The sequence below is a fragment of the Heterodontus francisci genome, chromosome 18 (assembly GCF_036365525.1).
Source record: "Heterodontus francisci isolate sHetFra1 chromosome 18, sHetFra1.hap1, whole genome shotgun sequence".
Taxonomy (NCBI): domain Eukaryota; kingdom Metazoa; phylum Chordata; class Chondrichthyes; order Heterodontiformes; family Heterodontidae; genus Heterodontus; species Heterodontus francisci.
Window position 1 is genome coordinate 50254141 of NC_090388.1, and position 17500 is coordinate 50271640.

The 17500-nt window shown below is 42.9% G+C and overlaps 2 protein-coding genes across 2 annotated transcripts in view; one reads left to right on the forward strand and one right to left on the reverse strand.

Annotated features, from left to right (window-relative positions):
* The window catches only part of LOC137379618 (probable E3 ubiquitin-protein ligase bre1), a 66069-nt gene extending 64522 nt beyond the window's left edge, over positions 1 to 1547 (reverse strand). Inside the window, exon 1 of the mRNA XM_068050695.1 lies at positions 1521 to 1547. The gene's annotated coding sequence lies outside the window, so the exon portion shown is untranslated. The remainder of the gene's footprint in view (positions 1 to 1520) is intronic.
* nrip2 (nuclear receptor interacting protein 2) overlaps positions 1 to 17500 on the forward strand; it is a 69193-nt gene that overhangs the window by 36730 nt on the left and 14963 nt on the right. Inside the window, exon 5 of the mRNA XM_068050705.1 lies at positions 3057 to 3196. Coding sequence (XP_067906806.1) covers positions 3057 to 3196 — 140 coding nt within the window. The remainder of the gene's footprint in view (positions 1 to 3056; positions 3197 to 17500) is intronic.

Below are 17500 nucleotides of genomic sequence, written 5' to 3' on the forward strand. Positions count from 1 at the left end.
ACCCTCCCAGGAAGGGCATTCCAGACCATCACCACCCTCTGGGTAAAAAAGTTCTTCCTTAAATCCCCCTTAAACCTCCCAGCCCTCACCTTAAACTTGTGACCCCTCGTAACTGGCCCTTCAACTAAGGGGAACAGCTGCTCCCTATTCACCCTGTCCATGCCCCTCATAATCTTGTACACCTCGATCAGGTCACCCCTCAGTCTTCTCTGCTCCAGCGAAAACAACCCAAGCCTCTTCATAGCTTAAATATTCCATCCCAGGCAACATCCTGGTGAATCGCCTCTGCACCCCCTCCAATGCAATCACATCCTTCCTATATTGTGGCGACCAGAATTGCACACAGTACTCCAGCTGTGGCCTTACCAAAGTTCTGTACAACTCCAACATGACCTCCCTGCTTTTGTAATCTATGCCTTGATTGATAAAGGCAAGTGTCCCATATGCCTTTTTCACCACCCTATTACCTGCCCTTCTGCCTTCAGAGATCTATGGACAAACACGCCAAGGTCCCTTTGTTCCTTGGAACTTCCCAGTGTCAGGCCATTAATTGAATACTTCCATGTCACATTACTCCTTCCAAAGTGTATCACCTCACACTTTTCAGCGTTAAATTCCATCTGCCACTTTTCTGTCCATTTGACCATCCTGTCTATATCTTCCTGTAACCTAAGACACTCCACTTCACTGTTAACCACTCGGCCAATCTTTGTGTCATCCGCGAACTTACTGATCCTACCCCCCACATAGTCATCTATGTCGTTTATATAAATGACAAACAATAGGGGACCCAGCACAGATCCCTGTGGTACGCCACTGGACACTGGCTTCCAGTCACTAAAACAGCCGTCTGTCATCACTCTCTGTCTCCTACAGCTAAGCCAATTTTGAATCCACCTTATCAAGTTACCTTGTATCCCATGTGCATTTGCTTTCTTGATAAGTCTCCCATGTCTTCCATGATAATGACCCACAGGGTATTTTCATTAGCATTGAGAAGAAAATCTAGGTCAGTATAAGCAGAATGTCAAAAATCACTGCTCAAAGTTGTTCCCAGCTGCAGAAATCATTATTGAAACATTCCAAACCCTTCAGATTCACAAACATCTCACTCTACCTATCTTGGGTGATCCTGGCAAGCCTTGCTCTTTATAATTCTCAATCTGACCTGCTCTAGTCCATCACGAGTATAAAAGCAGGAAACTTGGAGAAGTCCCACTGGCTCTTAGTATCATAATTTTGTACTGAGTTCACTTGGGACTTGGCAGGCAAACTACAGGAAGACCAAAAAGCATGAGAGTATTCAGGGGAATTCGTTTTAAGGGAAAAAATGACTGGAAACAGCTTAGCCCCATTTTACTGCTAAATAATGTCACTTGTCCCAATTATATACTGAAACTATGCCAAAAGCACTGTGGAATTTCAGGGCTATAATCTGCTTTTGCATATGAATTTCTGATAACAGAATAAGGCCACTGCATCCAATACGTTTTCCTTTTTGATAGAGCAACCTCACCTACCTGCCTTTGGACCGTAACCCCTCAATCCTTCTCTCTTTAGAAACAGTCAATAGTCTCTTGATGTTTTTATTCTATCCACTTCAGTGACTTTCCTTAGTAGTTTATTCCTAATTTTTAACTTGTGCCCACTGACATGGAACTCTTCACTATAATGAACAACTTGCCTGACTGAACTTTGTTAGTTCTTTTCATCATTTTCAAAAGTGCATTGAGGTTACCTCAATGTTTCTTTTCCAAATAAAAGCTCCTCTTCTCAAAACTTAAATACTATATACCTAGAATCAGTTTTTTGCTTATATCATTGGCTTTCAATGTCAATATGGAGGCTGAAAATATGATCTAGCTTGCTCATTATGCTCCTATGCATACAGCATACTTTCTTACATGATAAAGCATTGAAACATTGAAAACCAGGTATTCCTCAGGAGTCCCTGTGCATTATGCACTATAATCTGATCAGCAAATGCCTGTAATCCTGTGAGCCAATGCAAGAGTCAGGCTCTTTAATGGCCAGAAAAATATATAAATTAGGGCTGGGTCCCATTTTGCAGTTGATAGGATGTTGCAAAGGTGGCCCTTTCCCTCCTGTTGGGACTTTGCTGTAAAAATGACTTAGTTGGTTTGGATTTGCTGCATTAATTTTTAGAAAAAACAAGTTCTTCATCTCACAAGTCCAACTGGCAATTATTTTGTCTTGCATTTAATAATTCCACCTTTGGACTTCCTTTTTTCAAATCCTTTTTCAGGATTTAAAATTTGGAGAACGATTTATCTCCATCAGTGTTTACATCCTCCTACAACTTAAAAGCCTTTAATATCCAAGGTGCCATCACCTAATCATCATTCCATGATTGTCATTCTTTTGAATGCATTCTGTGTTGAATGGCCTTTGGCCCTTCATTGACAAATCTCAATAAACTCACAATGTATAGAATTTTAATAGAATAAAGACCCAGTGGCGCAGTGGTTAGCACCGCAGCCTCACAGCTCCAGCGACTCGGGTTCAATTCTGGGTACTGCCTGTGTGGAGTTTGCAAGTTCTCCCTGTGTCTGCGTGGGTTTCCTCCGGGTGCTCCGGTTTCCTCCCACAAGCCAAAAGACTTGCAGGTTGATAGATAAATTGGCCATTATAAATTGCCCCTAGTATAGGTAGGTGGTAGGGGAATATAGGGACAGGTGAGGATGTAGTAGGAATTGGGATTAGTGTAGGATTGGTATAAATGGGTGGTTAATGGTCGGCACAGACTCAGTGGGCCGAAGGGCCTATTTCAGTGCTGTATCTCTAAACCTAAAAATCTAAAAAAAAATCTAAAAATTTGAGCTGGAGGCAATAGTAGAGGTTGGAGACTAATCTTCAAATCGTTTATGGTGTTAGCAGCCGATTAAAAGGGCATCATTGTCATTGTAAAATGTAAATTGGCTGTAGGGTGAATGTGATTACAGGAAAGTACGGAGTGTATCTCCTAGTTATTTCTTTTGATACAATTATGTGCAGTTTTTAAATTGATGTATTTGACCTATGATCCATTTTTTCAGTTTAAAGGAATTGCCTGCAGCAGAGAGTGAAGACTGTGGACATAACAGATTCACACATAGTTCAGAAACAATGGACCGGGTGGAGAAGTTAGAAATCATATTGGGGAAAGAGAAGATAGAGTGTTCTGCTCTGGTCGTAGGTAAGAACCTCGCTGTATCTTTCCCATGAACTGTAGAAGATTCTGTAATGAATTACCACATATACTTGTGTAAAAGTCCAATTTTTGGAGAAGGAGAAAATTTGAGGGGTATTGACTTTTACATAAGTCATATTTTCGAACTTTTATCAACAAAATAATAGCACTATGGAGACAGACATAAATAGTGTAAACTCATTTATTTAAACAAAAGTCATATACAATTTTTATTATAGTAAATGGAGCAATTTAATAACAAAAACTAGTTAGAACTGAACGTACATTAAAATCCATGAAAATCACTCTCATCATCATCTGCAGCTCCAAATAATTCTTCCCAATCCTGTTGATACTGATGTCTAATGGTTGGACCATGCTGTTAAAGCCACTGGGAATCACAGCAATATCAGAGTTCTGCAGTTGACCCTCAGCGACAACATCATCTACTAGGTGTGATTTAAACATATCCCAGATGAGCAAACTTTTTCTTTACATAATGCATCTGGTCACAAATTCCACACTTCCCTCAACCATATTTTGCAGCCACCTTCGTCCATCCATCCTTTTTGGTGAACATGGATAACAATGCCTCTTGGAAATTTCTGTTTGGGGATGGTTTTCCTCTTAAATATCAACATTGGCTTTAGCTTTGTCCCGTCGGACATACAAGAAAGTATGACAGTGAATCTGATCTTCTCATGGCCAGTTGTTTTAATTAGTACTGTTTTTTCTCCAATTTTATTCACTGATTGATTTGCCGGCATACGAAAATTCATGGGAGTTTCGTCCATGTTGCCAATACAAGCCAAACTGTAACCATTCTTCTCTCGATGTCTGAGTATAAATCGGTGGAATTTGGTGATCTTGTTGTTAAGTTCAGCAGGTAGACGCTGTGAAATCTGTCTTTTGGCAAAGTACAAAATCGTGTCTCTGCATTCTCTGCATGAACCTGGTACACCATCCAGCGCTGGCCTTGAAGTCTGCTATGCCTTCTTTGTTCACTTCTTTTAGGGCTTAGAGTCGATGGAAACACAGGAAACTATGTATCCACTCCAGCGACGTTCACTGACCCATGCTGCAACTTTACCATCTAATTGCGACCACTTGCTAGGCTTTTCCCTGTTGGCACTTTTATTCTTTGACATCTTCATGAGCTGTGTGGAAAGCTTTCTCCAATCTCTGACATTGTTCTCTCATACTTTGAATTCTCTTTCTGCCACACAATTATTCGCCTTCTCTACACACACAACTTTTAGTTTAAACTGCGCTGTGTATTTGTTGTTGTTCTTTGGTGGCATATGAAAAAATGTGGAGGTCCTAGCTGAATGTTTGGGTATTTATTCTAGCACGTGATTAGAATGTTCTGTCTGCGCTCTGGAAGTTAAGCTTGACTTTTGCACTAGATAAAGGAAAAATTCAAGATTTTTTGGCCTAAAGTCATGGGTTGACTTTTACACGAGATCGACTTTTACACAAGTATATATGGCATGTGTTAGAGGACCTTATTTATTTATTTTATTTAGAGATACAGCACTGAAACAGGCCCTTCGGCCCACTGAGTCTGTGCCGACCAACAACCACCCATTTATACTAACCCTACAGTAATCCCATATTCCCTACCTACACTAGGGGCAATTATAATGGCCAATTTACCTATCAACCTGCAAGTCTTTGGCTGTGGGAGGAAACCAGAGCACCCAGCGAAAACCCACACAGTCACAGGGAGAACTTGCAAACTCCACACAGGCAGTACCCAGAACTGAACCCGGGTCACTGGAGCTGTGAGGCTGCGGTGCACGCCACTGTGCCACTGTGGGGAACATGCTTGTAGTTTGTTCTGGAACCAAGTAACTTTTTCAATTAAAGTATGCTTGAGTAAATGTTTGCCCTAAGTAATGAAAACCTAGGTGAACTGTTAAGGGATTCCTAGGCGTAACTCCAGACTTGATTGTCCTAATGCATTCCTGGCTGGCCTCCCACATTCTACCCTCCATTCACTTAAGGCCATCCAAAACTCTGCTCCCCATTTTCTAACTCACACCCCCAGATCTCTTTTCAGTCATCACTTCTGTGTTTGCTGACCTGTGCTGCCTCCTGGTTAAGCAACACCTTGGTTTTAAATTCCCATTCTTGTTTCAAATCCCTCCATGGTCTCCCCCAATTTCTTCCAGATCCACAACCCTCCAAGATATCTGTGCTGCTAATTCTGGTCTCTTGAGCATCCCTGATTTTAATCGCCCGCCATTGGTGGCCATGCCTTCAGCTGCCTGGGCCCTAAACTCTGGAATTCCCTCCCTAGAACTCTTCACCTCTCTTTCCTCCTTTAAGATGCTCCTTAAAATCTACCTCTTTGAACAAGTTCTTGGTCATCTGCCCTAATATTTCCTTTTGTGGCTCGGTGTCAAACTTTGTTTTATACTGCCCCTTTGAAGTGCCTTGGGACATTTTATTTCATTAAAGGTGCTATATAAATACAAGTTGTTTTTGTTGTAACTGCATTGAAGGGTGATCATCTAAGTGTTTCCTTAGTGCAATTGTTTGTGTTCAGAGATGTGATCCAACATTGTGAAGCCCTTAACTTCAGAATGTTTAAGACAAGTTTCTGTGCAAGCAGATGGGTTAATTTGGAGAGTTACTAAACATTTTAAGATAGAAACATGAAAAATCTCAGTTGGCCATAAAATACTAATATTAGAACATAAAAAAGCATAAAATGAGAAATGGGGCACCTGAATCAAGAAAGCTTGCTCATTTTACAGACTCTGCTCTATCATGGTCCATTTCCTATTTGGAGGAAAATTCTCACAAACTTTCTCTTTGCCAACAAAGGTAAATCAAGTTAAATTCCAAGTTATTGTTCTGCCCTTACAACATACATCCTAAACTAATTAGCATCCTTGGCATTTCTAGTGTCCCAGCAGCTGAGGAACCTAGGGCTGCCAACTCTGGTTTGACATATTCCTGAAGGTATTGTTACAACCAAGGTGGGAGGAGGGCACTGGCTTTCTCTAGTTCCCTTCTCCATGGGTCACAACGTATATTTAAATGTTTACCCAGTTACCAATACAGTCAATTATATACTCTATTTTTAATTTCAGAATAAAATTCACCAACCAGGCTTCTTTAATAAACAAAAAAATTATCAATTTATTATAAAATAAGACTCATTCAGTAAAGATGCAAAGCATTAACATACAGACTGAAATATGAAAGTTCCCTTCTAACTTAGCCCAACACACACACACACACACTGGTTAAAGAAAAAATAAAGAAGTTTTCTTTGCAGAGATCGCTTTACAAAAAAGGCAAAAAAAAAAAATACCCTGGGCTGAATTTTATGAGCACGGCGCAAATCGTGGCAGCGTGCTTTGAAGTTGGTGGTCCGCCTGCGTAGAGCGGCCACCACTGAGCTCCCGCGATCTTTCACGCGGGGGGTCATTTAAATGGAGGGGGCAGAGCGACCGCCCTCGATGACTTAGAGGGGTGGCCATCCCCAGCAATGGCATCTGGCGTCACCATGCAGGCACCGGCGCCATTTTTAAAGGGCTTCAAGCCCTTCACTAGCATTTGCATTTTTAAAGGGAACAAATGTTCAAAATTCAAGTTACACATATAGTAACACTTTCACTCCCCTCATCCACACCCCTAAGAAAGAATCGATTCTTTAATTCTCGCCTCGAAACTCCATACAGAGTTCCAAAGACGCACAAAGGCCGAAAAATCGTCGTGGGTCGGCCGCTGCCTGCAGGTAAGTTAATTTACATTTCATTAGGGTTCATTTTAATATGGAGATGAAGGGCATGCCACCTGGCGGCGGTGGCAGGGGGGCCGCACCGAGGGCCCCCCACAACAGGTAATATGTGGCGGGCCCTTTTCGATGTCGTGGGTCGAGGCGGGCCTCTCCCCGCAGAATTTTATCACGCCGCAACCCACGGTGTCGAGGGGCCAGTAAAATTCAGCCCAGCATCTAAGTTTCCATTTATTTAATGAAAGCCCTCCAATGCAGGCCTAGTCACTAATTCACTTCACAAGAATCATTCTTCTTACATTCAGTATGCAGTCAGCCACTGATCATTTGATTGAATAAAGTTACAGCGATTTATTTCTGCAGGTATCAATGAAACCATAGCAGCAAACAGCAGCAGAGCTGTGGTGGATAATTTAAAAGAAATGCATCATTTTAAAGTTGACCCCTCCCCTCCACCCCATACAGTACATAGTACAGAGTTCACCCTTTCCCACCTCGGTGGCACCAGCTTTCCCTGTATAGGAAAGGGAAGGTGCATGAGTGCCGCACGTCACACTGAAGATCGGGAACTGAAGGTAAGTTTGCTGCGGATTGCATTTAAATTAATGCAAAGATGTAATTTAAATATGCAAACTTGGGTCCCATCACAGAGCGGCGGAGGGGCCGCCACAGAGCTTCCCTGCTGCTGGAAGATCGGGACCGGCAATCCCAGCATCGGGTACTGTGGCGGGCCACTGCCGCTCCGATTTTCCAGCCATGGAACCCGATTTCGGGAGGAGACTAAGATCCGGCCCAGAGCTTTTGATTACATCTGTGCTTTCTGAGCATGTGTAATTTGGAAAACATCCCAGCATGCAATCTGTGCATCAACAGACATTGAAGGGCAGAAGGATGTGTTCCCTCACAGTGTGAGGATCGGAGAGTTTCCTTGCTTCTTCCAAAAAACTTTGAAAAAAATTAGATTGAATTCTCAAAGCTTTTATTTCAAAGGGGAAGACTTTAAACTAATTCAATAGGGGATTCAACACCACGATATAGTATTAAAAATAGATATAAAGTACATAGATAACTGAGAGAGATGGTTAAGAATTAGAACTAACACTGAATTAGGTGGGATCATAGAAAATACAAAGGGCTGAATTTCCAGCAAGCTTCAAAGATGGCGGGGCGCACACGCGGCATTTGCTCCGTGGAACTGCGTGATATTCAACGCGGTGGCTCATTTACATGGCCAGGGCGGAGCACCCTATCCCCACCCCCCCTCCCCCCCCCCAATGACATAGGAGGGGTGGGCACTCTGTCCCTGGCAACGGCGTCCGGCGCCACTGCACAGATGCCAGCTATATTTTTTAAGGGCTTCAAGCCCTTACATTGAATTTTTAAAGTGCGAGGCATTATAAATTTAAAGTAAAAACTTGAATGAAAGTTTCAACCCCTCTTCCACGTCCCCCCCCATGACTAAACATTTCATTACTTGCTCTCTCCCCGCCAAAAAAATTTAGCTTGTGATCCCGACCTTCCCCCCACAAAGTTTATTAACTTTCACCTTCAACCCCTTCCCACCATCCCCTCCATCAATTGCAATAGTTTTCCCACGCCCCCTATCCCTGCCCTGCTCCCCCGTCCCAACTAATGTGCACATCGGATCTCCGAACAGAGATCCGAAGGCGCGGGAATCCCAGCAATCGACTGGAATATGGCAGCGGGACGGCCGACAGGAGCAGGTAGGTCATTAATTCATTAATTTACATCAATTTAAATATTTAAATCCTGCTCCCGTCGCCTCCCCCGGAGGCATTTTCTGGCCCCCCTCCCCCCACCATGACCCCCGATATCGGGGGGCCAGTAAAATTCGCCCTAAAGAGTTCTAAGTTAGATCTGAGTGCATGGCCTGAATTTTACTAGTGTGCCGCAAATCACGGCAGCGCACTTTGAAATCGGCGATCTGCCCACGCGGAGCTGCCGTTGCTGAGCCCCCGCAATATTTCGGCCAAGGGCTCATTTAAATGGAGGGGTTGGACTGGCCATCCCCGATGACGTAGAGAGGCAGTCCCTCCGTACCCAGCAATCGTGTCCAGTGCCACCATGCAGGCGCCAGTGCCATTTTTAAAGGACTTCAAGCCCTTACCGGCAATTTACATTTTTAAAGAGCACAGCACCTTTACTTTTAATAAAAACTGTTAATTGAACATCAAAGCCCCTCTTCTATCCCTCCAATGATCAAACAATATATCTCCATCTCCCCCTCCGAAAAACCATTTCTGCCGGTACCGACCTTTCACCCCAAACTTCATACTCTTCGCCCTTCAACCCCTTCCCACCATCCCCTCAGCCAATGGAAACAGTTTCCCTTGATGCCCCCCCCCACCCCCAGCCCTGATAATTTCACTCTTCCCCCCTCCCTACCTGTGTCACACCTTGGAACTCCGAACAGAGTTCCGAAGGTGCAGGAGTGCCGGCCCCACAGCTGAGTAGCAGGTATGCCACACCAAGGCCTTGCTGCCGGCGGTAAAATGCGGCGGGGCCTTCTCGGCGTTAGGGTTCGTGGTGGGCCTCTCCTGGAAGAATTTTCTGGGCCCCCCTGCCATGACCCCCGACGTCAGAGGGCTTGTAAAATTCAGTCACATGTGTGTAAATGCATGGTGTGATTAATAAGGTTGGTGAGCTGTAGGTGCAAATAGCCACATGAGAATATGATGCAGTGGCGATAACTGAGACCTGGCTCAAAAGCAGGGAGCATTGGATGCTTAATATTCCTGTGTATGGGATACTCAGGAAAAATAGTGAGAGATAAAAAGGAGGGGAGCAGTTTTGATTCAGGAAAATATTACAGTGCTAAAAAGAGAGAATGTCCTTGAGGGATCAAAGACAGAATCTATTTGGTTGGAGTTGAGAAACAATAAAAGAGCTATTATGCTTCTTAGATAGGATTACATAGGAAAGACAGCACAGAAACAGACCTTTGGCCCAACCAGTCAATGCTAACGTTTATGCTTCACTCGAGCCTCCTCCCATCTTTCCTCATCTAACTCTATCAGTATAAGCCTCAATTCCCTTCTCCCTCATATCCTTATCTGGTCTCCCCTTAAGTGCATCTACACTATTCACTTCAAATACTCCCTAAGGTAGCAAGTTCTACATTCTCACCACTGTCTGAGTAAAGAACTTTCTTCTGAATTCCCTATTTGATTTCTTGGTGACTATCTTATATTGATGGCCTCCAGATTTGTTCTTCCCTACAAGTGGAAACAGTCTCCCTGTATCCACTCTGTATCAACAACTCTGTGTTGCTACTTTTCGTGATTTATGTATTTGTAATCTCAGATCCCTTTGCTCCTCTACCCCATTTAGATCCTTATTTTCTAAGTAATATGCAACCTCCTTGTTTTTCTCACCAGAATGTATGACCTCACATTTACCTATGTTGAAATTCATTTTATATTTCCATTCTGAAAGCCTGTTAATATCTCTTGTAATTTGTTGCAGTCCTCCTCAGTGTTGACTATCACCCCACCACCAACCCCCACCCATTCCCCTCAAATTTGGTGTCATCTTCAAATTTAGAAATTGTGTTTTTGATTCTAAAGTCTAAATTGTTGATATAAATTGTGAACAACAGTGGTCCCAGCACTGATCCATGTGGAACACCACATCCCACCTACTGCCGCTCTGAATAACTACCCTTTACCCCTACTCTCTGCTTTCTGTATTGAAGCCAGCTAGCTTTCCATTTTGCTACTTGTCTCCTGCTTCCACATTCTCTGATCTTATTAGCCAATTATGTGGTGCCTTATTGAAGGCCTTTTAAAAGTCTAGATAAATTAATTTCATAATTCTTTTCTGTCATCCTAATTGTTTTTTTGATTTCTCTTCCAATTTCTTCATATTCTCCCTTGCCATGCTCTTTCCTGGGGCTGAATTTTATCAGCACGTCATGCTCCGCAGCAGTGCACTGTGATATCGGCGGCCTTCCGACATGAGAGTGCTGCCGCACATTCCCCGCGATATTACATGCGGGGGCTCATTTAAATTGAGGGGGCGGAGTGGCCACTCCTGATGACCTAGAGGGAGTGGCCGCCACGTCCCTGGCAATGGCGTCTGGCACCACCGTGCAGGCGCTGGCGCCATTTTTAAAGGGCTTCAACAGAGTTCCAAGGGCGCGTGAGTTGCGGCTCGTTTGCCGTAAAATCGGCGTGGGACACCTGCTGTCGGCAGGTACGTTAATTTGCATTTTAATTATCCTCATTTTAATATTTTAATGAAGGACCCACCGCCAAGCGGTGGAGAAGGCAGCACCGAGGCCTCCCTGCCGCTGCTAATATCTGGCCGGGTCGTCTCGGCATCGTGGGTCGTGGCGGGCCGCTCCCACTAGCATTTTACGGGCCTCCCCGCCACGACCCACAGCGTCGAGGGGCTGGTAAAGTTCAGCCCCTGCTGTCCATGTACTTCATGTACTTTCCTTTCCCTCATTTTTTTTCCTTATGTCTTTATTCATCCATGTGACTCATTGGTGTTTAGCTTATTTTTGAGTTTTAGTGGAATATATTTTTCCTGGACTGTGTTGAACACCCTTGTAAATGTTTCCCATTGTGTTCTATATCATTGTTTGCCAATATCATTGTCCATTTTATTTTCTGAAGTTCTCCTCTCTTCTTCAAAATCAGCTTTTCTCCAATCTATTAGCCTGGTCCTCATCATACTTATGTCCTTCTCAATTATTATCTTAAAGTGCATAATATTATGGTCCCTTTGCCTAGATGTCCCTTTACTTCTTTCATCTGTTTTCCATCTGCTCTGGATTATTCCCCATTACTAGATCCAGCAGGGAATCCTCCCTTGTTGGGCTTTTTACATAGGAGATAAAGGAGTTTTGTACACATTGTAGGAACTCCAATCCCTTATCCCCTTTACTATCTCATCTGGCCAAGTTGAAATCACCCATGATTATCGTTCGATTTTTTTTAAACTAATTTCCCTAATTTGTTTGCATATTTCTTCCTCCACCTCCCTTCCACTATTAGGTGGTCAGTAGACTACACCATTAGTGTGGTTGATCATTTATTATCTTTTATATCTATGCATGGAGTATTTTATAGGCCACCAAATACGGAGAAAGAGATAAAGGAGCCGATTTGCGAAGAAATTTCTGAGAGGTGCAAGAATTATAGTGTAGTGATAATGGGAGACCCTGACTACTTAAATATTGAATGGTGCAGTGACTGTGTTAAGGGCAGAGAGTGGAGGAATTTTTGAAGGAGAATTCTTTTGATCAATATGTTCCATACCCAACAAGCAAGGAGGCATTCCGAAGAAGGGTTGCTGACCCGAAACGTTAACTCTGCTTCTCTTTCCACAGATGCTGCCAGACCTGCTGAGTGATTCCAGCATTTCTTGTTTTTGTTTCAGATTTCCAGCATCCGCAGTATTTTGCTTTTATTTAAGCAAGGAGGCATTGCTGGATCTAGTTCTGGGGAATTAAGTGGGTTAAGTGGAGAATGTCACAATTGAAGAACATCTCTGGAATAGTGATCATAGTATTGTAAGGTTTAGATTAGTTGTGGAAAAGGACAAGGGGCAATCTAGAATGAAAATACTTAACTAGAGGAGGGCTCATTTCAGCAAATAGATGAGGGATCTGGCCTGGGTAAATTGAAGGCAAAGACTGACATACAGAAATGTAATGCAGCAATGGGTGGCCTTTAAAGAAGAGGTGGTTCATGTAGTGTCTAGGTACATTACTTTAAGGGGGAAAGGGAGGGCAACCAAAGCCAGAGCTACCTGGATATTCGAAAGGACACAGAGAATAGAATTAATTAGAAAAAGGGGCATATGACAGATATCAGCTTGATAATACAAGGGAGAATCAGGCTGAAAATAGAAAGTACAGAGGAGAAGTGAAAAAGGAAATAACAGGGACAAACAGACAGTATGAGAATAGATTGGTGGTGAACATGAAAGGCAATCCCAAGGTCTCCTCTTGGCATATTAACAGTAAAAGTGTTGTCAGAGGGGTGGTGGTGTACAGGAGACAATTTCAAAATTTGCTGATGACACAAGACTTGGAAGTGTATTAAACAGTGAGGAAAATAGTAATAGACTTCAAGAGGACATAGACAGGCTGATGGAATGGGCAGATACATGGTAGATGAAATTCAACGCAGGAAAATGTGGGGTGATAATTCTTGATTGGAAGAATGAGGAGAGATGATACAAGCTAAACAGTACAATTTTTAAGGGGTACAAGAAGGGAGAGACCTGGAAGTGTTTCTGCACAAACCTTTGAAGCTGGCAGTCCTGGAGGTGAGATTGTTGCCACTCTGTGCTAGTGGCACCTCTTTCCACAAAGCTCAAGTGATAGTTTTCAGAGCTTTCCTCACACAGAGACCCAGGAGTCTGTCTCTCCTATGGTTCTAATATAAAAGCAAAATACTGCGGATGCTGGAAATCTGAAATAAAAACAAGAAATGCTGGAACCACTCAGCAGGTCTGGCAGCATCTGTGGAAAGAGAAGCAGAGTTAACGTTTCGGGTCAGTGACCCTTCTTCTCTTTCCACAGATGCTGCCAGACCTGCTGAGTGGATCCAGAATTTCTTGTTTTTATCTCCTATGGTTCTGTTCCACTGAGGAGGCTTTGTGGTCTGACTCATTTAAATTGTGGTTTCTTCTTTTATGCCTCTTTGCCATGCCCTCGTTACTTCTCTGATTCCCTTTCCCAAATGCTTCTATGATAGACATTCTTGAAAAGTTATCTAGCATCACTTTGTTACTTGCCTGCTGCTCTCCCAGGTTGCTTTTGCAATTGTCAGCTAGAACTGGCTTTTAAAGACCGTACTCTAATTTCTAAGCACACCAGCACATTACATAGGATTACATCGGACATACGGCACAGAAACAGACCATTTGGCCCAACCAGTCCATGCTGGCGTTCTTGCTTCACTCGAGCCTCCTTCCTCTTTCCTCATTTAAATCTATCATCGTAACCCTCTATTCCTTTCTCCCTCATATGCTTGTCTAGCTTCCCCTTAAAACCATCTATATTATTCGCTTCAACTACTCCCTGTGGTAGCAGGTTCCACCACTCTCTGGGTAAAGAAGTTAATTCTGGATTTCCTATTTGATTTCTTGGTGACTACCTTACATTGATGGCCTCTGGCTATGCTCCTCCCCACAAGTGGAAACATTCTCTCTGTATCCACTCTATCAAAACCTTTTATAATTTTAAAGACCTCTATTAGGTCACCTCTCAGTCTTCTATTTTCAAGAGAAAAGAAACCCAGGATATTCATCCCTTCCTAATAGGTATACCCACGCATTTCTGCTGTCATTCTTGTAAATCTCCTCTGCAGCCTCTCCAGTGCCTCTATATCCTTTCCACAATACGGTGACCAGAACTGCACACAGTACTCTTAAGTATGGTCTATCCAAGGCTTGAACCAGGTTTAGCACAGCTTCCCTACTTTTCAACTATATCCCTCTAGAAATAAAGCCTAGTTCCTGTTTGGCTTTTTTTTATGGCCTTGCGAATGTGTGGCGCAGCATTTAGTGATTGGTGTATTTGTACTCCCAGATCCTTTTGTTCCTCTACTCCACTTTGACCTCCCTATTCTTCCTACCAAAATGTACTACCTCACATTTATCTACATTTACCTGTTTTGAACTTCATTTGCCAAATATCTGCCCATTCTGCAAGTTTATTAATGTCCTCCTGTAATTTAGAGTTGCAGTCCACCTCAGTATTGATTATCCCCCAATTTGGTATCATCTGTAAATTTAGAAATTATGTTTTTGATTCCAAAGTCCAAATCATTAATGTAAATTGTGAACAGCAGTGGTCCTAGCACTGATTCTTGTGGCACACCTTCTGCCACTCTGATTAACTACCCTTTACTCCCACCCTCTGCTTACTGTCTTGATGGCAGCTAGCAATCCATTCTGTCACTTGTCCCCTGACTCCTATTTTCTGAACTTATTTATGAGTCTGTTATAGGGCACCTTATCGAAGGTCTTTTGAAAATTCAGATAAATTACATCAACTCCATTACCATTATCTACTCCCATCTTGCAAAGGATTTATGCCAATGAATCTCCAATGGATATGGAAATACCTGACCTAAGAAAATTTAGTGGCAAAAGCTCTGCCATGCATTGGCAGACACAACTCATCTTACATTCATTCAAATGTGGCACAATGCACTGCATGAAAATTTAGGGCTCAAGTTTTAGGGATCATCTGATTCCCAAAGAGGTCAGGGAAGTTGATTATATCTGTAGGTAAATTCAATTAAGAATTAGAAAAATAAATGTGAGAATATTGGATGCAGCAACAACTTGTAATTTTACCATCATCAACATTTATCTTTGCAGTTGTTAAAGAATAAGATCCACACTAGCTCCATTCTATAGTATATATGATTAGATGAATTTGGAGCTGGGCCTAAAGTCTTCTTTTAAATAGAAAGCTATGTTTGTTAAGAAATTCTCTATCTTAATGGGAGCAGCTGAGTTTTTTTATTCATTCGGAGGATGTGGACGTCACTGGCTTGGCGAGCATTTATTGCCCATCCCTAATTACCGTTGAGAAGGTGGTGGTGAGCTGAGTGTAAAGTAAATCCTCATTTGATGGTAGGAGTGGACATTGATACTCAAGGGGAGATTGGGGGGGGGGCATCCCACTGCTATTCATGTTTTTGTAAATAGTCTCTTCTCAAGTCAAAATTGGTTTGATTAATTTCTCAGACAGTATTCTAAGTTTTACACTTTGAAGAAAGGACACTGTTGCTATCCCTGATTTTGAACGGCTGACAAAAAATGGAGTTGTACTAGCCTGTCGCACTAACGAGCCTGTGAGGGAAAAAAGGCAAAAATGTACACATAGAGAACTAGCCAGAATATAAAAATAATGTATGGAGCAAAATCAGTTAATTGAAAATGAAAAAAAACCTGCAACAGAAACCATTTTTAAGAAACTTACCAGAGCAAACTATGTCCTTTGCGGAACTCATCATGCACCCAATTTTAAAGTTTTTTTATTCATTCATGGGATGTGGGCATCGCTGGCCAGGCCAGCATTTATTGCCCATCCCTAATTACCCGTGAGAAGGTGGTGGTGAGCTGCCTTCTTGAACTGCTGCAGTCCATTTGGGGTAGGTACACCCACAGTGCTGTTAGGAAGGGAGTTCCAGGATTGTGACCCAGCAACAGTGAAGGAACGGCGCTATAGTTCCAAGTCAGGATGGTGTGTGACTTGGAGAGGAACTTGCAGGGGGTGGTGTTCCCATGCATTTGCTGCCCTTGTCCTTCTAGTGGTATAGGTTGCGGGTTTGGAAGGTGCTGTCCACGGAGCCTTGGTGCATTGCTGAAATACATCTTGTAGATGGTACACACTGCTGCCACTGTGCGTTGGTGGTGGAGGGATTGAATGTTTGTAGATGGAGTGCTAATCAAGTGTGCTGCTTTGCCCTGGATGGTGTCGAGTTTCTTGAGTGTTGTTGGAGCTGCACCCATCCAGGCAAGTGGAGAGTATTCCATCATACTCCTGACTTGTGCCTTGTAGATGGTGGACAGGCTTTGGGGAGTCAGGGGGTGAGTTACTCGCCGCAGGATTCCTAGCCTCTGACCTGCTCTTGTAGCCACGGTATTTACATGGCTACTCCAGTTCAGTTTCTGGTCAAGCCCCTAGGATGTTGATAGTGGGGGATTCAGCGATGGTAATGCCATTGAATGTCAAGGGGAGATGGTTAGATTCTCTCTTGTTGGAAACGGTCATTGCCTGGCACTTGTGTGGTGTGAATGTTACTTGCCACTTATCAGCCCAAGCCCGCTTGGAGCTTACAATACTTTCTCGGCTTAGAAATAAAGGATTGCAAATTGATATGAAAATGCTACTGATGCCCAAAAAACTACATTACAGAGCAACTCGCGACCTTCCACGAATAAGTAGAAAATCACATCAGAAAATCCTCAAGAGCAAATACTTGCACATCAGCAATGATGCACAAAGGACTCCTTACTTCATCAAACACATAAAAACACAAGAATTAGGAGCAGAAATAGGTCATCTGGCCCCTCGAGCCTGCTCTGTCATTTGCTAAGATCATGGCTGGCTAATCTGATTGTGGCCTAAACTCCACTTTCCTGTCTGCACCCCATAACCCTTGACTCCCTTGTCAATCAAAAAGCTATCTAACTCAGCCTTGAATATATTCAATGACCCAGCTTCCACTGCTCTCTGGGGAAGAGAATTCCACAGACTAATGACCCTCTGAGAGAAAACATTTCTCCTCATTTCAGTCTTAAATGGGAGACCCCCAATTTTTAAACTGTATCCCCTAGTTCTAGATTCTCCCACAAGGGGAAACATCTCCTTAGCATCCACCCTGTTATGTCCTTTCAGGATCTTATATGTTTCAATAAGATCACCTCTCATTCTTCTAAACTCCAATGGGTATAGGCCCAATCTGCTCAACCTTTCTTCATGAAATAACCCCTTCATCCCAGGAATCAGTTGAATGAATCTTCTCTGAACTGCTTCTAATGCAATTATATCCTTTCTTAAGTAA